A 24149-nucleotide genomic window follows, 5' to 3' on the forward strand; every position below is an offset into this window, starting at 1 on the left:
TCTGCTTCTGCGAGCTTCAGTCCTAACTGCCAGCCCTCTTGCCTAAACTGGAAAGATTGCGGTGGTGCTTTTTGCCTACGTTCTCCCACAATCAAGAAGAGAGACCCTGTCACCTTCATGTGATGTACAAGAGCACAAGTTCTGCATTCCTCCTTTCTATTATCCTTTTCCTTCTACACACTGCTTTTCAAAAGCACACTGCATTAGATGATTGACCCATGTCATGTGCAACGATCTTCGACGTATCAAGTAGCATGGATTGCATAAAGCCTTTGTATGTGTCAGCTTGAATCTTGCTGAAAATGTAGCTCCCTCAGAGAGAGAGTACCGCCTTCTCTTTAAATCCGCAAGTTCAGCTGTTTTCAGCCCACACAGCGGTACATTGTAAAAACAAACGGCCACTCCATCAATCTATGCACTGCATTTGTTTTCAGTACTAAACCCAATGAGGCCCTTCTAAACTATAAAGCATATCATCAACCTGCTTGCCAGCATTATTAGATCCGTGAGTGCCATGATGCATATGCTATAAGAAAGAAACCACTTTCATTTTCTCATATGGCCGAGTTTACAGAAAGCTGTGTCAGTAAGCTAAATGTACAAATAGAAACAGGTGATGTAGAACACTGAAAGTTACGGGCTCGATGAATGCACACACATTTTGACTAATACCATGCTGTTTCAAACAATAGAAAAAGAGTGATATTTCTGGATACTCAAATGAAACTAAGTGTGATGAGCGAGTTGCTCACTAGGCACCTGCACTGTAGCACCAATCATCATACCATACACCTCAGACGAACAAATTAACGAACCACAATAATTTTATTGCTGCCATTCCTATCTCAACAGCAGATGCCAACAGTATTGATCGACCAGACGGTAGCAAATTTTTTTTTTTACAATCCAAAGCACAACATACTCTAGAAACACCGCAATACAACATTTAAGCTCACTACAAAGTACTAAAATCACTGCTTTCAGAAGCTCTGTGTTGCTCAACTACCAATTTGTGAATTGTTCAAAAACCCCAACTTGAAGCTGTACACTGCGGCAGAATGATTTCTTGGGCATCGAAAAGTGCACTTCAAGATTGTCCAAACTGATAACTTACTTTGGCATATAAGCACGTCTCCCAATGATGCAATATATTCATCTACACTACTGATTACAGGACAAGGTTCCGTACTGTTCTTGCCTGAACACAGGTCACCCTCAGAACAACAATGCCTCACTCATGCGACCTCGGTAACTGCACAAAAGTAGCAGCATTTCGAAAATTTTGGATGGTGACCTAAAATGTCAAGACTATCTGAACTTTGGACTTGACCGGCTTATTTCATTGACGCTAACAGCTATACTGTCATGAGCATGACTAGTGCCTTATCTTTCAGAAGTGAATGAAACATAGATGAGATGAAGGGCTGCAAACGTAGTTTTGATTGCATGAAATTCATTGTTACAGGCTGACTACTTTGTTTACTTTCATCATAGCACGCTGGTTGCTTGGTTCACTCTAAATACTGCCACCAATTGAATGGAGCATTGTTGATAAGGTTGACCTGCTATGTGCCAGTACAACACATGCTGCAGTCCATCACAAAAGCCAATGAACCTCGACAACATCTCCATAACACTAGCAGTTGAAGAGCCCACAATGTTGTCTGTACCTTTAACTAAGCCACTTAAATACGCAACAAAAGTATGTATAACAGACAGTAGTTGCAAAAGCCTTCATTCCTTTAAGAAAAAAAAAAACTATCTTTTGGGCTAGTAACACAGCAGCCTACAGCATCAAAACATGGTTCAATATTTTTTGGGCTAACGAGGCTACTGTACACTTCAAACAGTTTTTTAAAAACCTAAGGCTATGTACAAATATTTACAACGAATGGTAAATATACAGAGCTGTAGCGGGGTGCGTGACACTTGCTAAACACACGGAAAACTTAAAACCAACACAGAAGTGTCTCAATACACATAGTGCTTCACTCAACCCCATGATGACAAAGAGCATTTAAAGGCCATTTGGTGTAAATAAATAAATACTCCAAAACTTGTATTTGCGAGTAGATAAATTTGGGCAAAATAAAAACAAACTACACGTGCATTTAACAAACTACATATAAGGGCGAGCAAAAGACTTGCATAATAATAATTTCCCATCAATAAAAAAGTTAATAGAACGTGGGAAACTAAAACCAAGTATACACTCTAACCTCACTATAATGAAGCTGCATCGTAGATGAAAATATGTTTGTTATATGTGAAGATTTGTTATAAAGGTTCATTCCTAATACAATTGTAAGACTATTCATTTATTTTGTTATAACCGATATTTCACTATATCTGGGTTCATTATATAAAGGTTTGAGTGTAATTGTTTATCTAACTTATTTTGTTTTGTTGTTACTTTTTATTTTTATGTTATCACCAGTGCTGTGTAGCAAAGCCACCCACAACAGCGGCGCCTGAATGAGAGCTAAACTATTGACACAGTAACAAGGAATGGAAATGTTGAACTGGATCGTTGAAAGTACGACCCAATAATCTAAGAATAACACAACACACCTCACCGAGCACCGAGCGTGCAAGAGCCTTCAACAGGCACAATTGTCTCTCCAGCATATATAGTGTGGCTACTACACGAAGTGGCACTGTAGAAAAACTGCGATGCGGTTCATAGTTACGATGAACCAATGTGCAAATTATATGCAGTAGTCCAACTACAAATCTTCCTGTTGGCTGCACAGTGCTGCACATAACATCACACTCGGACCTCGTTATAACAACAATGCATCTCACAAGAAAATAAGTTTGTCATATCCGAAAATTCATTATGAAGGTTATTTATAATGCTGTATTCATTGCAAGACAATTTTTCGTTTCGTCATAGCCGATATTTCGTTAGACCTATGTTCATTATATTGAGGTTTGAGTAGTCAAACCTAACTTCAGAAAACAAAAGCCCCAACCTGATGACAAGTGTGCCAGCCAGTTGGCTCTGTGACCAAAAAGGTAGCCCTGTCCTTTTACTCCATGACATTCTGCGACAGCGAGTTCACAAACCATCTCGCTTGCAACATTCTAGGGTGCACGCTCAGTGGCGCACAAGTGTGTATTCACCTTTGAGGTCGAAACATCGCTGCCTTCTCAAGTTGTACATGACTATAAGATGCAATGAAAAATCTGGCCAATGATTATCATATGATTGATAATACTAGACAATAGGCCATGTTCAGAAGTGACATCGTAGTGTCTCTCAAGGTGCTATGTGAATTCACAGAAGTAAAAAAAACTCCTGCAGGCTGCAATTTTCCCAAACTGAGATACTGCTGTCAGTATCACCTACATTTGGTCAATTGATTACCAACTCTTTGTAGTTTCACAGCACTCGCCCTCAGGAGATTACAAGCTGCTTCAGCTAAGCATTAGTTCTCAATAATTATTTTTTGACAATGACGTTAAAACGGTGCCAGCTCAACACCTTTGAATCTCAACGATTGGTGTATACCCCAACTATGTTTAAAAAGCACAACCATTTCATACTAGCACTGCAGTTTCCAGAAAAATCTAGAAGAAATTGACGGCATTACCCAGATGTCAAACTCATTAGATAGGCCATCTGACAGGGCCAAACTTATCCTTCAGTTTTTTTGCTAAATTACATCAACCTAGCATCATCAGCATACAACCATCTCAATCTTGTCCCAATAATGTGTTATAATGCGTCAAACATAAATCAAAGTGCACATCTACAACATCTCCATAGCAAGTCTACAACAGACCTGCCTGTAGTAAGACATTCATAAGACCTACATAAGTATTAAATTTATCTTTCCAGCACTTTCCGAAATTTCAAACCAAAACCCTTCTTGCTTGCACCTTGGCTGCCCAACAAACCTACCATTAGACTCTCCAAAGTACTTTCCAGTCTACGACCGATTATTTAGCAACATGTCATTGCCGCAAGGACTACTAGCTAACACTCTTCCTTAGTGCTCAAATTACGTAGTCTATCTAATGAAAACAGACTTAAACTTCCACTGCGTTAGATAATGCAACAGTCTTACATTGCCTGGATTACTTGAAGAAACAGACACTGCATGGATATTTAATAGCACTGTGATATCTGCCAGTTACCTCAGCTTACAAATTATCTTTCTAATTAAATCACACACAGGTACTATTAGTAGTGCAACAGCCAAGCAGTACAGAAATTACCGTCCACGACATAGAAATTATGCACGAATCATCGGTTATAATAAATAATGTCTTCAAAATGCATGGTAAAAAAAAAAAAAACATCTATGTTCCAGGCAATACTTGCAAGCTCTCTATTACTGCTTGGATTCAGATTACGTAATAGGGCCCTACAACAATATAAGGCAAAGAATTGACATAATAATGTGTGGAAGTACATTAACTGCCATCATCCAACAATATGCATCTTCACTAGCATCCACCTGTTCAAATAGACAAGGTAATGTGAGAGTTGCATTATCTACCACAAGCAATCTTCAATATCTCTTGAAACAGATAACCTGGCGTACAACGTAGGCAGCAATTCTGCTGGCTCTACAAATACATACACAACGTGCATGGTGAAACATCACCACTTTTGGCGATCAGCCAAGAGCCACACTAAGTTATTTCTTACTCACAATGGCTGAATTATCCAAGTACAGAAAGGCTCTGTAATACTCTGTGTGCTAAGAACAATATAGCGGCACCGGTCAACTATGCGTGCCTACATTCACACAGCTTAAGCTGTTAAAATTTCTTCAGCGCCATACCTAGTCAGAGCCACCATTACGCACACGATTTACTTAAAGGAAAAAAAATATTCTGAAAATAGACTTCGGTATGTACAAAATAAAAAACAACAAAACAAATCCATAGCTAGATAGCAGCAGTCGGTAGAAAACTGCAGGCCAAACATCACAGATCAGAGTAAGGCGTTCCAGTTGGCATGCTTTCTGCGAGCACATGCCGTGGGCACCTTGAAGTTTACAGTCCTGGGTTTTGCTCAGCATCAGGAGACGCACTCACGAAGCTTCTTTGGTTCTTATGAGCACTGGGTGTACGTTGTCACCATGTTGCCAACTCTCTGCGTGACAGTCTTGCAGTGGCCTTGCCCTAAACACAAGAAAAGGCAGAGAAATATAGTAGAATTTGTACTAGTAAAAATATCACTCCGAAATCTTCAACCAAATGAACTGTTTCACGCTACAGTAAACAGTTATTGGCCCTTCCAATATAGCCTGATCACGGCGTTAGAAATACAGGTGGGATCACGGAGCGTTTCCGCCACGCACATGCTGCGTCGAACTTTGGTTCCTCCGCTCCTTGATGCGGCCAGGTGGCAGGAGTAGTAACGTGGCTGAGAGCCTGCGTGCCCGACAGCCGGGACTGGACGACTATGTGTGCCTACACCTACATTCACACAGCATCAGCTGTTAAATGTTCTTTAGTGCCACAGCCAGTTGAAACCACCAATAGGCACACGATTTACTTACAGGGAAAAAAAAAAGCAGTCCATAACCTGGCATACAATGAAACAATTGCTTCGACTCATGTCGCGCAATAGTGGCAAGTGGACGCTTTCTAGCCAGATCAGTTGGCGCGTCCTTTCATTTTCGTTGTTATTCTCTTTGTGCAATGATAGGCTATCCTATTCCTATGAGCAAGCCGTGAAATAGGGAAGAAGTATTCTGTGCTACGGTGCCAATCTGGCGAAAAGACCTGCTTTGAAAAAGTGTCACTTTTTGCTGCACCGCGAGGAGTGGACCGCTTCAAGGTATGGCACCATGTGGTTTCGCGCAAGGACCACGTACTGCAGCTTACAGATTACGTCTGCGCAAAGCTCCTCGAGCCAAGGTATGCAACAAAGCCATGGGAAGCTGTCTATAAAGAACGCGTTCTTGTGAGAACATCACGAAAGGCATCTTTGGCTAAAGAGGCTGCGCCAACAAAGTTTTCTGACTGCCAAGCTCAGAGAGAACAAAAAAAGTGCCTGCAGACCGTTTGAACCCTCCAGCCATCAAACGTGTCCTGTCAAACTACAAAATACAGCCATTTTTCAACAACTCGTGCCAACAGAGACCTAGCAGGAATGCGGCATGGTCTGCGAGATGAATGAATGAAGCAGTGTGGCATCTGACGCCATAGAATTCGAAGCAATGACAGTCATGGTATCAACCCCAAGTTTGATTGAGATAGTTCTATAGAACAGTAACATACCTTCACCAAGAACAGCCTGAATGTAACACAACGTTAATGTTGATGAGTTAAGCACAATCATTCTTTGTGAAGTTTTCATTACCTTAATTCATCTTCATTTCATTAACTTCATCTTTATGTGCATGTGATGGCTTTAATTTTGTTTCGTCTTTCATCTGTATATTTCCTGGTGTAATAAACTTGCACACAGTTGTTCGTCAGCGCTTGTGTTGTGTAATCATTCTTTCTCCGCCTTGTTTTAGCTCTGTTAATAATAATACCTTAATAATTACTGTACTGTGCTTCAGCAATACAGATCCCATGTTTGAATCCTGCAGAAGCATTTGGTCAGCTTTTCATTTCTCAATATTTTTTAATGCTTCATAACTTTATTTACTTATCCTGCTAGCGCATAAAAGCAGCTCACATTTTCTGCACTTTTCACTCATAATAGGGCTTTTAATGCTCAGGCAGCAAGTTACACAAACTATAAAACCTAGCATGCCATGTATGCATCAGCTTAATTAATTCAATATGTGATTTATGGCCACATTTACCACCTTCTCTGTCGCACTAACACCCGAATTGTGACCAAAAAAACGGGCCAAGTATCCTTTCCTAAAGACCCCAGTTGCCAACATGCTTTACTTCTGCAAAAATAAGCTGTCACGCGAGAGGACTGCCCCACAGAATGCGTACTACCATAAATTTGAAAAATGACAACGCCTCCATGATCAAACCGACACATCTATGGTATTCCCAGAAAATGAAAAGCAGTGCAGAAAAGATGACTCCAAATATTGTAGAACAAATTTGCTTAATTTTTATAGTTTTCTGGTACTTCCACTGTTCACTTCCACTTACGCTGTGTAATATTACATGCTGTATTATTGTAAACCGAGGGTCCCACTGCAGTCACCCGACTTTGGGACCCTCGTCTGCATACTTTGGACTGCAAACTTTATATTTTGAATGAATAAAACTGAATAAAAAAAAACCTGCAATAACAATGCATTTCGCTTGCCTGTGGCACAGAGCACATGGACGAGTAAGAGTCGTAATCTTGGAGGCCATGCAAAAGATTCACATTAGTTCTTTACATTTGGGCTCTTGCCACTCCTGGCAATCAGCCATGCTATTTTTGTCACTCTAGCGCAACCTTTCACGTGACTACCCATAACATCATCCTCATTAGCCTTACTACACCCACAGCAAGGCAAAGGCCACTTCCATGCACCGCCAATCAGTAGCACTGACAGCTGGGCATCGTTCAAAAGCAGTTTACTGCGCCACAGGGGTTGTGTACGGGTTTCCTTTTTCTTGCGACGCTATATATATAGGACGATTAGTAGGTGTGTCAGTCTGAGATTGAGGGAACACGAGGCCAATGTTCGCACTGATGCCCTATCACCTGTAGGCGCGCACTGCAGGGAGTGTGGGTGCGTCCCTCAATTTTAAAAAACTAGCATTATCCCCAGGATTAAGGATCAGACAACTCGGGAAATAATAGAGGCTTTGCACATTTCCAACACTAACTCATGTAACAGCGTTCCATCAGTCCACTTGCAACAAAAGGAGATATCATATTTGAACAGGAATTTATGACAAACCTTTCATGCTGTTTCGCATGTTTTTTGGACCACGTGCCCGCATGTGTGAGTCGACGTGAATAAAAATTAGTTGCAAGTTCGGCGCCTGTGTAGGCGTGATTTTTTCCATCTGTGTTCGGTGTGTTTTTTATGCGCCGTTCATAACTATGTACCAACAATCAACCCAGTTATGGCTGGGTTGCTCATTAAGCACACCACATATGCATATAAAACATATGGTTGTCTGAACTCTGTTTTGCAACACACAACCTGATGAAATGGGCACTACGAATTGAGTGAGCACTTACCACCACTCCGTTGGTGGAACATGTTGGAATGGTGATTCTGTGCATGGCGCGCAAAGTGCGAACTCGCGAAGGAGTCACCGCCACCGAAGACTTCCCCGAAGGGCTCGCCGCCACCCATCCAGTTGTCACGCTCGTCGTCGAAGTCGGAAAAGAGGTCCTCCATGTTGAACGCATTCCCGAAGAAGGAGCGTGGGCCCCCATGGTGATGGTGCTGGTGCGGCTTCTGTTGGCCAAAGCCGGGATGGCCGTGGAAGTGCGCCCTGCCATGCTGCTGCTGGTGGAAGTTGAAGGCGTCGTCGAAGTGACGGAAGAAGTCGTGCATGTCAAAGTCGTGGAACTGCGTGTTGGCCCCTTCTCCACCTTGCTTGAAGGCGGAGCTGCCAAACTGATCATACTTCTTGCGCTTCTCGGCATCCGACAAGACCTCGTAAGCTGTCGGGGCAAATGAGAAACAGAAAGAAAGATCAAACACAAGCTTCAAAGGAGCTTCAATATCTTTACTTCCTAGGAAACCTCGTACATGAGATTTAACTGCTCTTAAGCTTGACGAGAAAACACTTTCTGGAAATAGTGGACACTGCTATGAACATCTGCGCAAATTCTGCAGTTGTACGAAGCAAAGAAAGCATACGAGTTGAATGTGAGGGTGCCATTTTCTCATGTGCCCTCTTTTTATACAGAGGCCCGTCGTCACTCCTATCAGAGCTGCCAGTGCCTACTGTTTGACAACATACAGTGTGCAGCGTGCTATTAGCCAGCCGAAAAAGTGGCATTTGGATCAGATGCGCTTCTTGCCATGGAGTACCTACTGTCTAAGGGACCGCCATGGGGTACCGCTGGTGCAGTGTTCCATAGTGTGCCAACGCTACACAGTGAGTCACACTCGCACAGAAGAATCACAATCAGAGAGAGCAATTAAGTTTAATCATGTGTGCTCAAGGTTATAATATGCACTAACGCCACTTATTTTGGCCATGCCATCTCTCCCAGCTTAGCTTCCAGTGTGCTCATTGGGAGAAGAGAAAAGAGAAAGTACTTGAAGTACACATCAAATCCATGTAACTCTTAAGAGATTTAAGAAACTTTTGAAGTAATCAATTCGTGAGGCAATAAACTCAATTAGGACTAGGGTCATTTGATGGTTAATTGGGAAAATGGTTTGTGACCCCTTTCAACTTTTTGGCTGAGTGAAATATTCATGCAAAATATGAAGACCGACACATGCAGAACAGTATGAAAGTGGCTCTGCTGTATTCCTGGCAGAGCTGTACAGGAGATTTATACAAGTTGGGCATAGGATGCTGCATCATCAGAGAAGGCAGACAGAAACCATGAAGTCCATTTCGATTCAATTTTTACGCAAATGAGTATCAGAGAATGCCAGGAAACCACAATCTCAACTGCCACCTTACGAACTCACTATGGTTACTCCAACTCTACTTCTATGCATCGGAGAGGCTTTGCAGCAGCTCGGAAGTTTGTACAGTCTTACGGGTATCAAAAGAGCATCCAAATTCTAGTGTAACAAAACTTCCACCTAATGCAATTTCGCCAAAGACATTATGAATATGAACATTCTCCCAATTTGATCAACTCTACAAGTACTGCAAACGTAAGTGAATGAAATACAGAGTCATGCGCGCAGACTACTTGCCTTGCGCGATATTCTTGAACTTCTCTTCGGCGTCGGGCTCCTTGTTCTTGTCTGGGTGGTACTTGAGGGCTAGCTTGCGGAACGCCTTCTTAATCTCCCGATCAGAGGCCGTGCGTTTGACGCCCAACAACTTGTAGTAGTCTTCCTCCTCAGCCGCCGTCACTGCCATCAAGACCACTGCCCACACCAAAACAAACACTGGCCACCACTTCATGGTACTTGCGGAGTGAACCTGCAAGAACGTCATCGAGAAAAGCAATGCCATCATTAAAATCCTACTTTTTTGGTTTCCCACCCCTTTATTTACAGCATAATTGTCTAGTTTAACGTGGCTAACCAACCCAGTGGGCAAATTGTGTGTAGTTGCCACTGTTTAATTCACGCCCAAAACAAAGTGCACAAGCATATCTTTGCTCTACCCCATCAAAATAAGGTACGCAAGATCGACGTCTGGCTGAGAACGTCATGCAAAGCAGGGGAGGGGCACTTAACTGTACTCATCCAAGGGGAGCAGAAATTATCTCCAATATCTTTCATAGTTGCACTATTCACATCATTTTTATTGTGCAGGGTTATAGCTACACATGTTTTTTTACAGTAATGGTGACTACAAAACCCTTATGTATTCAAAGAACTGTCTACCTCCCACCTTTGCCTTGTAAAGCCGGGTACCAATGGCATGGCTTTATTAAAAGCACGTCATCGCTTCATTTTCATTCTCGCCCATTGACTGCAGCTCCTTTTCTATCAGAGTGGGACTACAAAGGAAAAAGGGAGAGGGTTAACTTGCCCTTTTTCTCGTCCTAAAAGAGAACCTTGCAAACGCCTATGCAGATGACAGAAAAAGTAATCAATCTTTTTAACTGCTCCAATCCCAGCGGGGTTCACAAAATATATGGGAGTTGGGAGAACGTTCCTTCATTTTGACTGCTAGAATACAGAAGTGAGAAAGAAATGTAATAAAAATACATGAACTACTTGAGTGCAACATTATATATCCGTATTTTAAGTAGAACACATTGTGACCCAAACATTGTATTGGTTGCTTGCCTCAGCTACCATCTGTCGAGTTCCAAGTATAAAATTGAAATCAAAGGACACATGCCACCTAGTTTAACCAGTGATGAAATCCTACTCGCAGATTAGTGCCTAAGAATAGAACGATTTTAACCGTACAATGCAGACACTGGGGTAGCAAGGAGATGCTTTTGAGTTCAAACCTACCTCTCCAATTTTCAAAATTTCGCCCGCAGCTTTGGAACACGTTCTTATAAAGAGTAACGATACCTTGGCCCGTGAAAATACGAAAGCATACTAGTACATTAAAAAGAAGAAAGATAAGTGTCTTGCGAATACAACTGTTGCTTTGCATGGCGATAAATTCAATTTCTTGAAATATTTTTTCATTTGGCAGCTTTTTTTGTCATCATTACTTTTTGTTGTTGTCAATCTTATCGGTCATTTTTTTACCAGAATGTGAGACGATGTGTGCGCGCATGGTTGCTACGGTTATACATTTCCCTCATTTCCCGAGAACAAAGTCAGTTGTGAGTGACGCCCTTTCTGTTCCGTCCTCAATTTTCTTCCTTGACAGTACGCGTCACTTTGTATTTTAGGAAACATATATAAAGGTGGTTGAAACCACTCCTCCAATGAAAGAAAATTACTGGAAGCACCTCTGGGTGCGGGCATCTTTTAGGTGAGACTGTAAAATCTGAACATTTTGCATATCCTCAGGTTTGGGGATAAATATTTCTGCTAGAAACAGAGCCCCAGCAGAAAGCTGACTACCATATGTAATGTCGATTATTAAATTATCGTATTTCACATCTTTATTTTCTAGTGTCTCTTCTGCACTGGGCTTGTCAACGTTAATAAGCCTAAGACTGGATAGATGCAATGTATTGTTAATGTGCAGCATGGCACTTCTAATTCACACTGAAGGCACTGCACTCTAATTAATGCATAAAACGATGCATGGATGTACTATGTATAGTTGCTATATCTAACTTACATTGCTTAAAGGCAGATTCGCTGCCAACAAACATGAACATTTTTTGAGACATATACGAGACATAATAGAACATTTATTCCTGTGCAGTTGGAAAAACAGTCAATTTTAAAAAAAGCAATAAAAAATAGATGAACTAAATGGTACATACACAGTACATAGACCATATAATACTGCATCTAGGTGACTGGTACACTAACCATTTATTCACCTTAAAATTACTTGTGCTGTGTGAAAACAAAGTTTTCATGGCAAAACGAAACATTTTTTCTTTTCTTAATGTTTAGCTAGCCAGCACGAAGCGTAGAGCCAATGAGCAGCCGTCCGCACAAGCCGGACGCACTTTCCTATATCAAGGAGGCCTGGTCCACTTTTCTGCGAGATGACCTATTTATAGCTCCCAACAGGTTGTGCCCACAAGTGTCCGTGCTGACGCAAGATTTAATGGGTCGGGCCCGGAAGCTCGGTCAAAACAAAGCTTGGTCAGAATTGGACTAATACGTATCTATCTATCAGCTCTCCATGATCTCCACTATGGTCTGAAAATCTCAATAAAGGTTTTTTTGCCTCAATGTGAAAGTATTTTTCTACATCTTGAAACGATTTTTTGTCCGAGAACCAGCAACACATTATAGCATTTCTGGGGGGGGGGGGGATCAATTTAAGTAACCTCAAAAGGGAAAATCTGTACACTAAGCTATCATAAAATTTGAAATAAAAAAATTGAAATGTGCAATCGCCATTAGAGTCAAAATGATGCGCTAGTAGGAGAAGCTGGCACTGCAAGTAAATACAAAATTCATTCAAGTAGTTTATTACGCACTTGCATAGAGAACTAAAAACTGTGCTGCACTCTGGCTGAAACAACAAATCGTGATGGAAAATGAAAAGTAATTTCTTTAGAAGTCATATTGGCAGCTATTTTTTGTTACAACAAAGCGTAATTTGTTACAACAAAGCTTAATTGTCATTAACATTAAAGATAGCAGCCTCATGTCTAACGTGCTTCAGCTGAATTACCACACTCCTTTTGCAACAACATGTACACCGCGCTCACACTAGACATAAGGCAATGAACAGCTCATCCCTTGATAAAGTTTACGACAGGTTTTATTTTGAGTATTTTCTGGTACTCTCTTTTTAAACGTTACTGAAAAGCTGTAAAGAAATAGCAAGCCCCCTGCAGAAGAAGTATTAGCCTTTAAAATCACTCTTCGTGACACAAGCCTCTTCGTTTAAATAGGAAAATATCTAGACATAAGCAGTCGCACTGTAATTTGACTACACGACTAGCGATTTCATTTTCCGTTTAATTTATATAACGGCATACACTGGTTTGTTCAAGCTGGGTTTCATGATTTTCGGAGTAATTAACTCGCACTGCTTACGCCACGTACTACTTGCGAGACCGCGAATAGGTCACAACTGACGCTACAGGTGAGAAATTTGAAAGTGCGTTTACGACATCAAAGCTCACGGCCACTGGATGCCCGCATTCGCGTTCCCAATGCTAGCTGACAAAGAACACGCAAATAAGCCACCGTCCCTGATAAGAAAAGCAACAGTCTTGATCTTGAATTGCCTCATCCTGCGTACATACTCCTGTACGCGGATCAAGTTACAACACGTACGGCGCCTATGTACTGGCAATGTGTTCCGCTACCCAACAAAAAACGTAAGCAGGAAACATCACAAGGCTGATGTGTTACTGACAGGTCCGAGCAAGTACACAGCACGGAAGCGGAGCTTTTTTCGGGCAACCCACCAAACGGCGGCTTCAAAAAGAACCACGAAAGCGCCGCGCGCGACAGAGAACAGTTGAATAAAACGGGATGCGCGCATTCAAACGAAGCGCGAGTCGGTCTCACCTTGACAGTACGATCAAAACAGTCCGGGGACAATCACAGCGACAATCGCTGAATGCTAAACGTATCAGGTACGCGCAGGTATTCCCGGCACGAACGACTAGGACAGGAATGCCAAACGAGTCGCGGTGTACAGGTGATATCCGCGCTGCTAAGGAGACCTTCGTAGGTACACGAAGTCTTTTCCCATTGGCCCTACGCTTCGGTCGAGAGAAAGCGGCGAGGAGAAGGGCGAAATATAGGCCGGCGACTCCTGGCGTAGCAAACCAAAACGCCAGAAATCGCTCGATGGTCCACGTCTCTTTAGTCCAGTTGCCGACAACGTCCGAGTGCGACTGGTTGCTACCGGTTGCTACAGGCGCGCAAATGCTGCGACGCTCGCGTGCGGATCGTTACGACCAAAACTGCCGAAGCTGCGGACTCGGTCACTCGCAGCTGAAAGTTTGGCGCCACATCAACGCTTTTGGCATCAGCTTACCGAGACTTCGGAGCTCTCGTCTCGACAATAAGTTGCCGGACACAGGGAGGAGAATTCACCGAAATACTCGAAAATGGCACACGCGCCCACTACATTTGTTTTTCGGTATTTGCCTGGCGATATCTTTGGCGATGACGTTTTCGAACTAGCAAGGATAAGGTTTTTTTTTTTTTTTTTTTACGGTTGGCATGACAATCTTAACGATGAAGTTATAATTTTGTATAAACGGACTTAGTTTTTTCTGTCGCAGTAAAATGCGGAACAGGCATCTCAAATAGTGGGACAGCTGATACCTAGATAGTGATGTGTTCCCTGCCTGAATTTGTAAAAGTACACTGCCTAGAGCAAAAATAATAAAATAATTTCTTGTGGAGCTCCTTGGTTTGAAGAAGAACATAAACTTTATTTTTCGAATCCAGACGATTCGAGTCCGGCGTTTTTTAGTGGGCCTGGGCACCCACCGCGGATGCGGTTCCGAGACCTTGTCTCGAAGCGGCTTCCTCGGCACGCTGGACGGCCCAGAGTTGTGCCATAGAGAAATAAAAAAAAGGTCTCTATGGTTGTGCTGTCAGGTTCGAGCTGAACAGTGCGGCCTTCCAACGCGAGCGGAAGCTGCCGGTGGAAGAGTTAGATGAATCGGCACTGTTCGAATTGTTTATTAGGCCCCCGACAACACGGTGAAGGGAATAATCAAGGGCATCCCGTTGGAAGAAGACGCCAAGTCCATTAATACCAGCATAGTTCACGCACGTAATGGTTTGAACTTCAAAGCATTAAGGCCAAACTCCATAAGCGCGAAAATGCACGCGACAGCGACGAGCGACGCTATGAGCGACGAAACAGGGCGGTCGCGCGACGTGTCGCGTACTCATTTTCGCGCGATCGCTCGGTTCTCCAGATTTGGAAACTGTCGCTCATCGCCCGGAAGTGCTGGGCTCAAGTAGCCAATAGAAAAAAACCGGAAAAGGATATACATCAGTGACGTACTGCCGGTTGTTTTCACGGCCAACGGCGATGAGCGCAACGCGTACAACACGGAGGAAGGAAAAAGGTTCCTTCCTCCGTGGCGTACAATCTAGGAGGATATAAAAAAAAATTTTTTTTTTATATCCTCCTAGCGTACAATGAGCGCCTCATTGATGTAATTGAACGTGGGCGCAACAAAAAATAACGCAATGTTTATTACGCATGTGCATATAAAAAAGTGCTGCAAGGCAATAATAAACACTTTCCGTTTTATTACACAACAATATATCTTATTTTTAAATTGGAAACCGCTCGCTACGCGGTTTTCTTGGCGCGAGTTGACGGCCTCATGCCAGCAACAGTGGAATTCGCTCGCCGAAGCTATGGTGGCTAGAATTGGAAGGTGACGCCAACGGGAGCTCGGAGCCGCTCCTTCGTTTCGAGCAGCGCGGCGGTGGCGCTGTCGGCGGAATGGCGATGCTAGTTACGCGCGCGCGCCTTGAGCGCGCGGACCTTTCAAAGATGCTGTTGCTGAAGCATGATTCAGATAAACTGGCGATTCAGATAACTCACTGTGACGATGGCTGATAGAACGCCATTTCAAGCATTAAAAGAAATTGGCTGCCGCTGCAAGACTTCTGTGACGTTGAATCTGCGCAAATTAAAGCTTTCGTTCGCATATCCCTGCAGTGTTTTGGAGTGCAAGGCGACGGCGTTTCTTTAAAAAAAATATTACCAAAGTTCTGGGCGAGGAAAATAAAACAAATATTTATTGCACATCATATTATTAGGAAGATCTATTGCACATCATGGAATACAGGGTAAAATAAAATAAAATGAAAAAATACGCACATTTACATACGCTCGGGAGTAGTTAAAAACATTGAAACATTGCACACAGACAGCGCATCGCTTGGCACTAAGTAATAAGAGGCATACAATCACTTTCCACTCGGCAAAAAAAAATCAATAGAGCTTAAAGTTACAATATCAAACTCAGAGCAGGCGTCTAAGCTTCAGCAATTTCATTCTTTCCTGCTTAGCGTTTCGTTTGCTGTTCTGGGCTTTGACATGAAAGTGGAGCCTAGTAAGAACATAAAACTTGATAATTTTGTTTGTGAGGGACATACTGTGGTCAGGGCAGCCAACAAGTGTAAGCTTTCTTAACTGCAAGAAGGAAACCAAGTCCATGATGCTGTCAGGTTTGACTTCTGTAACACTGAAGCAGTGGGTAAAAGTGTTCTCGAGAGTGGTCACGAGTTCATTGAGCTTGACTGATGGGTACAGCAGGCCTCCTCGGTCAACAGCAGCCGTGAGGGATGCTGCAGCTGGAGATGGATCGTTCTCGCCTTGTAGGAGCTGCTGGCTGCACTCTGCACATTTGGTGCTTGCAACGCTTTTTCTTGCCACATATCCAGCCATGTAGAATATGAGTCTGGCATCGCTGCTTTGCACGACCATGTCTGCATGCTCGGTGCCGTGGCCGTATTCATTGAGCACTTCATGTGCTTCGGCAAGGTTTCCTACGTCAAGAAGCTCGTCTAATTTCCTCCGAGGAGTGAGGTCCTTTCCGTTGTCAGCTCCCAGCAGACTTCTCAGCAGTCCTGAGGACACATTGCTTCCTTTCGGTGGTTTTGCCAAATTCTGGAAGCTCAAAGTGTTGACCGAGATTAGGAACTGGGAGGCAGTCGGATGATCATTGCATCCAGACATTTGTCGGACGATTCCAAACAGCCTCTCCAGGGGGTCCTGACTCAAGCGGCATGTCATCATATAGCTGAAGTTCAACTTCATCGTCAGGTAGCGGAGAAGGTGTAGCGTGCTTGATAAGGTAACACGAAGCCCCTCGGCTGTACTGCGGCTTAGGAAACCTCCGGAGCCAGCAGCTGTTTCCCAATCGTCCAGGTAAGTCAAGAAGTTTTGAATGCACTTCTCGTGCATCCCTCCAGGCTTAAGTGCACCCGAACTGCACCTTGAAGTCATGGCCTCAATGAGCCTTCTCATTCTTTCCACAAAGCTGACTGTCGCCGCTGTGCTCCCATGCTTTTCTTCGATGGTTGCATTGTACAAGAAAAGGCCTCTGAGGACTTCATCACTGTAAAGCCGCACTGCATAATTTACCCTCATTTTCTCAAAGCCATTGGGATGCACAACCGATTTGCTAATATGAGGCATGGCTTTGAGAGTCGTGTCATGCTGTTCATCAAGCTTCCGGGCACAGTCAATAGGGTCAACACTGGCATGGCCTTCTGGCAGTTTCACGCCCGTTCGAACAAAGGTGTTCCTCACACATTTAAGAAGGTGTGGGAAGTCCGAGATGAAGTGCAGAAAACGTTCAAGAAGTGCAAAAACGCTCAATAAACTGCTCGTCGAAATGAAGCTCACATAGCGCCGACTTCACGTCCAACGACTTGTCGGCACGGGGTACGGCTCGTTGCCAGGCTTCGAAGAGGGCAGGGTCTTTGGGAACAGAGAAAAGAGAAGCACGCTGACCTTGCTCCCTCGATGACACATAGCCGCTCGTGCAGCCAGGAGCAAAGCAGTGGCGTTGCCTCGCTTTCGTAGTGCTGGAGTTCATCCTAAGGTCGGCACTCACACTGTCATGTCAGCAACTAAATACATTTTGCCATAAGCGAGACATCAACGCGGAAAACTGCACACACCCAGACACGCTTCCAGGGGCGAACCAGCGAACCCAGCGGCGAGTCGACGAGAGAGCGCGGAGCGCGCGCTTCGCCCGCATCACTATGCCGACAGGAGCGCCGTGGTGGCCGTCGCGGCGGCGCTTGAAAACGAGGATCGCGCGTGCTCGGCGAATATGCGGGCGCTGGCGTCACCTCCCAATTCTAGCCACCATACCGAAGCCGTCGCGTGAATGAGGTTTGCCTGCGCTAGCGACTGATCGCGCGACGCCGATCTACGTCGCGTCGCTCGTCGCTGTCGCGTGCATTTTCGCGCTTATGGAGTTTGGGCCTTAAAAGGCAGAGACTGCTCCACCGCGCGGCGCACGAGCCAACGGCTGCTGCGCCGCACAGAAGTGACGTCGTGCATTTTTTGGTTAGGCGCTATGTTTGAATAGTCGGTAGTGTCTAGCGGTACGTCTAGACGTAACGATAAAAGCAGTTAAAATTACATCCAAACGAAAAAGTTAACAAAAATGTTAGTTAGGTTTAGCGTGACAACAATACAAAACCGGATTGTCTGCCATCTGAAACATAGAGAAATAAAAAAAAAGGTGTCTGAAACTGATTGGCAACTGTGGCGTAGTTCATTCTTTCGTCGGCACTCACGCGCGTCGGACGCAAGGATCATGTGCTCCGTAGGAGCGGCGTTTGGGCACATACTAGCCGCGGTAACAGGATGATCGAAGAGCAAGACGCAGGGTACGAAGTAATTTTGCCACTACTGCCCAAGGGACGCGTCGCGCAAAACACTGTAGTTTTTACACGGTGATGTGCGTGGCAGACCGTATCGAGTAGAAGATTTCCGAGACGCGCTCGAACCTACAGGACTACTGCCGGAGGTGTTGGCACTGGGGCTTACCAGATAAATCATGTCCGGGCAGTCACCATGAACAACGCGGACGCTACGAGACGCTTGCTGCACATGAAGGAGCTGAAAGTCAAGGGTCGACGCTGCATCAGCGTAGACCCCCAGCATCAGCAGGTGCGGCTGCGTCTTCATTGGCTGCTGTATGGCGTCAAGGATGAAGACGTGCGAACGGCGTTGGCGACTTGTGGGAAGGTCGTACAAGTCACCAGGGAGAATTGGCGTGTTCAAAGAGTCAGCGACAAAGGGTCAACCACACAAACTGTGCTTCTTAAGCTCAAGAGTGGCGTGAAGGTTGAAGATCTCCCGCATCAAATCAGGGTAACTGGTGAACTGGCACTTGTGGTTGCACCTGGTCGGCCAATGCAGTGTCTGCGCTGCCAAGGTACCGGCCATGTTAGAAGAGAGTGTAAGGTACCCCGATGCTCGCGCTGTCGGTGGTTTGGCCACAGCGAAGACGCGTGCATGCGCACGTACGCTTCGCCTGTAGGATCAGCTGAAGACACAGCAGAGTTGGTGATGGACGTGACCGAGGCTGAAGACGCGGCGAAAGGCGCAGGCGACGTGGTGCACCCAGAAGCTTCAACAGGTACTGCCACACCGACTGGTGGTGATGAACCAACAGTCCAAGCAGACATAGAATCTGGGGAGGTTACTCAAGAGCCAGCCGGCCAAACCGAAGAAAACTTCACAAGAACCCCATCGAAGGAGCCTGAGCCGGTGGAATTAACCGAACTTCCAGTGTCGTGTGAGAGTATCAGTGGTGGGGCGTCAAGCAAAAGACCCCACGAGCGCTCTGCAGGACGGCGTGAGGCGTCCAGTGAAAAGCATGAAGAGGGGCCACCTGCGAAGGTGACTTCGTTCAGACGCAGCAGCACAAGGCTGCGTTCCAACCCGATATTGGACAAACACTGGCCACCTTTGTCCTCCAGTGGCAAGGGTCCGCATGGAGGCTCCAAAGATGTCTAGCGTCTATGCTAGACGCTGAAGGTAAGCATCATGCCCCGGGCTAACTTCTTCATGGCTTTTGCACCGAAACTTAGAGTGGCAACGTTAAATGTTTGAGGTCTTGCCGCCAAGCGGAAACAGAGCCAAGTCTACAGGCTGCTCGTGGATCAAGATCTGGATATACTAGCTGTACAAGAAACAAAAGTAGACGGTGAGGAGGAGACCCGGGGCATGGTGCTGAGGTTTACGGCGCGTTACTACGCAATTGTAACTCTAGCAATAGGCACTTCTGCAGGCTGTGTTTTGTTCATTAAGAAGTTACCGGGTCTGGTAGTGCAAGATATCTTCTCTTGCCCGTCTGGTAGATTGGTTTCCTGTGATTTTGTATTTAATGAATGTCAGTGGCGTATAGTGTGTATTTATGCACCAACCATTTGCGAGGAACGATGACTTTTTTTTTTCAAGCCTAAAGCAGCACTTCACTTTGGAAAGGAAATATGTATTACTTGGTGATTTTAACTGCGTCCTCAATGGGCGAGATCGAGCAAACGGACGCGCCATTTACGATAAAAGTAGTAGGATGCTAGCGGACGTAGTTACTGAATTCGAGTTAGAAGACGTGGGCAGCTGTATGGAGGTAACGCGGGATGTGCGTTTCACACATTTTCAGAGGAATAGCCATGCGCGTCTTGATCGCATTTACGTGTCGCTTGAATCAATAGCCCACTATAAGACATATGCTGTCTACCCAATACGCTTCAGTGATCATTGTTTAGTTAAATGTGATATGGGAGAGAAAACAAAAGGTCGAACTTTCTCATGGGAGCTGTGGAAGATGAATTCCACTTTGATCACTGACGAATATTTCGTACATCAGGTAATGAACTGTATCAATGAAATAAAAATGGACGATGAAGTTAAACTTGCAGAAGAATGGGAAGAGTTCAAGCAACGAATAAAAATAAAGGCTATTGATCGTTCTTGCGCATTGAGTTATGAAAGGAAAAAGAAAGAAAAAGAACTCCGAAAGACTTTGGAAAGAATAATAGACTTGGAGTGCAAACACCCGGGAGAGTATAAAATTGACATACGCAATATTAAGCAGAAACTTGCTCTGTTTGACGAGGAACGTTACCGCGGTGCACTCGTCCGTGCTAGGGCTGAGGCTTTAGCGGCTGGAGAGACGCCAACCAAAAGAGCGTTAGGGGTGGAGAAAACGAACGCTCGACAGAATCATATCGAAAACATAGAGAAGGATGGTCACGAAGTAACCGATATGGACAGCATTTTATCCGTATTTTCAAGTCATTTTGAAAACCATTTTGCGTGTAGACAGGTAAACCTAGAAAGATTTAAGGAAGAATATTTAGGATGCATGCCGCAAGTGAGTGAGGAAGTGAAAAATGCTTTGGAATTATCTATATCTGCATCTGAAGTTGAACGGGCGATTGATAAGTTAAATCCGGGGAAATCTCCAGGACCATATAATCTTTGTGCCAAGTGGTACAAATGTTTTAAAAGTGAATTGTCTTCAATACTTGCGAGCATTTTTAATGAGGCATATCAGGAAAAGCAATTATCACCATCCTTTGGTGAATCGCGTACCGTTCTGATTCGGAAAACAGACGAGGTTGAAAAGCTCGGGCACGTCACAGCGTATAGGCCAATCGCAGTGACAAACGTAGACTACAAAATATTAATGAAAATTTTGGCGGCTAGACTTCAGCCAGTAATAAAAGATATCGTCGGTCCACACCAAACGTGTGGAATTAAAGGTCGGTCTATAGCTACAAACGTTCATAAAATGCGATCCGTGCTCGAATGTGTTGACACCAGTCAAGCTCGTGTGGCCATTCTCCAGCTGGATCTGGAGAAAGCGTTTGATTGCGTTGCCCACGCTCTTTTGCTTGCAGTATTGAAGCACATTAATGCTGGTAAGATAATTATTGACGGAGTAGCCATGGCATATCGGAATGGTAGTACGAGACTAATTATCAACAAGACATTGGGCCCCCCCATTAGAATTGAGCGCTCAGTGCGTCAAGGTTGCCCTGTTAGTCCACTGTTGTTTTGCATCTATATTGAAACTTTATGTCGGTCTATATTGCAGAATGACATCATTAATGGGTTTAGAGTACAATCTTCAGAGGTCAAACTACTAGAATATGCTGATGATGTTGCGATTTGTAGCACTTCCTATGAAGGTATTGAAGAATCAATCAGAGTTTCTAAATTTTTTGCCGAAGTTATAGGAAACCTCATAAACTGAGGGTAAATGCCTCTGCTTCTGGCATGGATATTGGCCTTCAACACCAGAATTTTTCGCAGCCATTAAATGGACAAGAACGCCAGTTAAATATCTCGGAGTACCGCTCAAGTCATACAAAAGTACTGATGAATATTGGACACAGCAAACAAAAGAAATTAAAAAGAAAGCGAATAGGTGGAATGCAACTTATCTGTCCATGTTTGCTAGGGCTACTGCATGCAACTGGTTTTTTGTGTCTAAGCTGTGGTATGTGATGCAAGTGCTGTACTCTTCCTGGGTCAATGTGCAAAAATTACATCGGGTGTTTGCAATATATGTGTGGGGGTCTAACTGGGAAAGGTGCAGTCGCACGAATTTGTTTAGATGGGTGAAGTGTGGAGGCCTTGGGCTAGGACATCTGTTTATCAAACAGTTAGTAAATAGGTTTTTCTTTTTTCGTGAGACAGGAGATCCTTTCCTACTAACAGTGTGTCAAACAAGACTAAGTAGACTCTTGCCCGAGTTTGTTGTGAGCACCCATGTTACCACAGGGGCTGTGCAAGGATACATGAAGGAAGTTGTGGCCAGCGTGCGGATTTTGTGTGTTCATTTTTCAACTGACTACCTGTGGTCTGTGGGAAAGAAAAAACTGTACAAAGATTTATGTGACACGATGCTCCCCATCCCACTGTACAGAGCCCTATATACATCACGCAAGAGTCAGAATGTACTTAAACGAGTTAAAAAAATGCCAGCAGCTCCGAGTGTGAAAACGTTCTTTTTCAAATTACACCTGGAACACTTCCTGTAAGAACCTTCCTAGAGGAACTGGGCTTTATATGCCTTGGGGATCTCACTGTCTAATCTGTAAGTAACCGGAAAGTATTGACCATGTTTTCCTGCACTGTTGGGAAGAAGTTTATTTTTGGGACGTATTACAAAGGACAATCAAAAAAGAGTTCCCATTAGACCCTCATGGGATCAGGTATTTGGCAATAGAGAATGAGGATGGATTACCTTTCGATTTTATCATGATGACTGCCTTGCACAGTATATGGCGCTCTAGAATGGCTGGATTTCATTGTGACCCAGACAGAAGACCAGCAAGAGAGTATTTTAAAGAAAGCATCTCAAGATTACTTGAGGTAGTAAGAACAGAGTACCTTTATGGGTAGAAAGGGTAGAAGCCTTACTGACCATGAAGGAATTCTAGGACGTGATGTGTTATAGTATTGCTTGACGGGCTTAGTTATTTTTAAGTTTTTTGTATTGTTCGTTGTGAATTGTAATATATTTATTTTAGCAACCCGTTTGTGAAGTTTACCGGAAATAAAGAAAAAAAAGGCAACTGTGGCGTAGTTGGTTAAAGCAACACATCAACTGGTGAGGTCGGTGGTTCAAGTCCCATTGCAGTTATCGATACTTTTTTTTTTGTTCACGCATGTATTGTTTAAACATTTGCGCCTCCTCATCAGCCCGACTTGCTGCTGGTGGTGGCCCCGTCCACAGGCCCTTTAATATTGGATCTTCGATGACTCTTGCAGGATTGACTATATTTATTATGATAAAGTGTTTTGCGAATTAGTGCTCTTAATAGGCGAGACACAAAAAACTCAAATGCAGCTGGCTGCATTGGTTTCTTCGGCACAGGGGTCAGGAATGTTGATTTCCACGGTTTATCAAAGTTTTGATGACAGAAAGGTGCACTGCAACGTAGTCTCGGCAACTTTTTTTATGTCGCTCAGTGTATCATCACCTGACGAGGTAACCGGCAGGCCGCTTTCTTTAAAAATACTGACGTGTCACCGCAATGTTCTAGGCGATCAGCACTTGATAAACAATGCCCAAGGGCAAGTGCCGACGGCGTTAGCCCATCTAACTACAAAACAGCTTGTCTGCCTTGCTCAATAACACACGTGGCCTGTGACAGCACGGGAGCATTCACGTAGCAACGAATGAGAATGGCCGCACGTGTTCGCACTTGACAAAACAGACGGCAAGGCAGTAGCTCTGGCCTTCGTAGATCACAGGCTTTGTAAGAATATCACAATAAAGTTGTTTCCATCCACCGTATGAACACTTCGCCGACGCACTGGGGTTTCATGCATGTGCGTCCGGTCAGTCACACGTGAACTGTGCGAAAGCATTTATTTCATCGTCGACCTTGTCTTTCGCGACAAGCAAAACTCGGCAGCAAGAACGCTTTCACCTTTGACAACACCACGCTTGGCATTGCAATCTAGAAAATGCAGTACGTCCAACAACTGTAATCCGCACTTCATACTGAGAAACTTTATGGGGCACACATTCA

At 44.1% G+C, this 24149-nt stretch overlaps 1 protein-coding gene across 3 annotated transcripts; it reads right to left on the reverse strand.

The window, feature by feature from the left end:
• Positions 1–806: 806 nt before the first annotated feature.
• On the reverse strand, positions 807–14295 carry LOC119173752 (dnaJ homolog subfamily B member 9-like). Of its 3 annotated transcripts, XM_075883133.1 has the most exons (5): positions 13653–14037; positions 10416–10531; positions 9774–10005; positions 8120–8551; positions 807–5139 (listed from the first exon to the last, which is right to left on the reverse strand). In XM_075883133.1, the coding sequence occupies exons 2-5, from the start codon at positions 10452–10454 to the stop codon at positions 5069–5071; spliced, it is 774 nt and encodes a 257-aa protein (XP_075739248.1). In that variant the 5' UTR covers positions 10455–10531; positions 13653–14037; the 3' UTR covers positions 807–5068. The 3 variants fall into 3 exon arrangements, with proteins under 3 accessions (XP_075739248.1, XP_075739250.1, XP_075739249.1); XM_075883135.1 differs by lacking the exons at positions 10416–10531; positions 13653–14037 and adding an exon at positions 14128–14295; XM_075883134.1 differs by lacking the exon at positions 10416–10531 and having other exon boundaries at positions 13653–13989.
• Positions 14296–24149: the final 9854 nt, after the last annotated feature.

This window comes from Rhipicephalus microplus, unplaced genomic scaffold (assembly GCF_043290135.1).
Source record: "Rhipicephalus microplus isolate Deutch F79 unplaced genomic scaffold, USDA_Rmic scaffold_15, whole genome shotgun sequence".
Classification (NCBI taxonomy): domain Eukaryota; kingdom Metazoa; phylum Arthropoda; class Arachnida; order Ixodida; family Ixodidae; genus Rhipicephalus; species Rhipicephalus microplus.

What these genes read in the sequence shown, in the direction of transcription:
- LOC119173752 (XM_075883133.1), bottom strand. Translation starts at nt 10,454, where the DNA reads ATGCCATTGGTACCCGGCTTTACAAGGCAAAGGTGGGAG. An exon ending in TTACAAGGCAAAGGTGGGAG is followed by an intron (nt 10,006 to 10,415) that starts GTAGACAGTTCT and finishes ACGTTCTTGCAG; the next exon opens with GTTCACTCCGCAAGTACCAT. An exon ending in GTTCAAGAATATCGCGCAAG is followed by an intron (nt 8,552 to 9,773) that starts GCAAGTAGTCTG and finishes TTGCCCCGACAG; the next exon opens with CTTACGAGGTCTTGTCGGAT.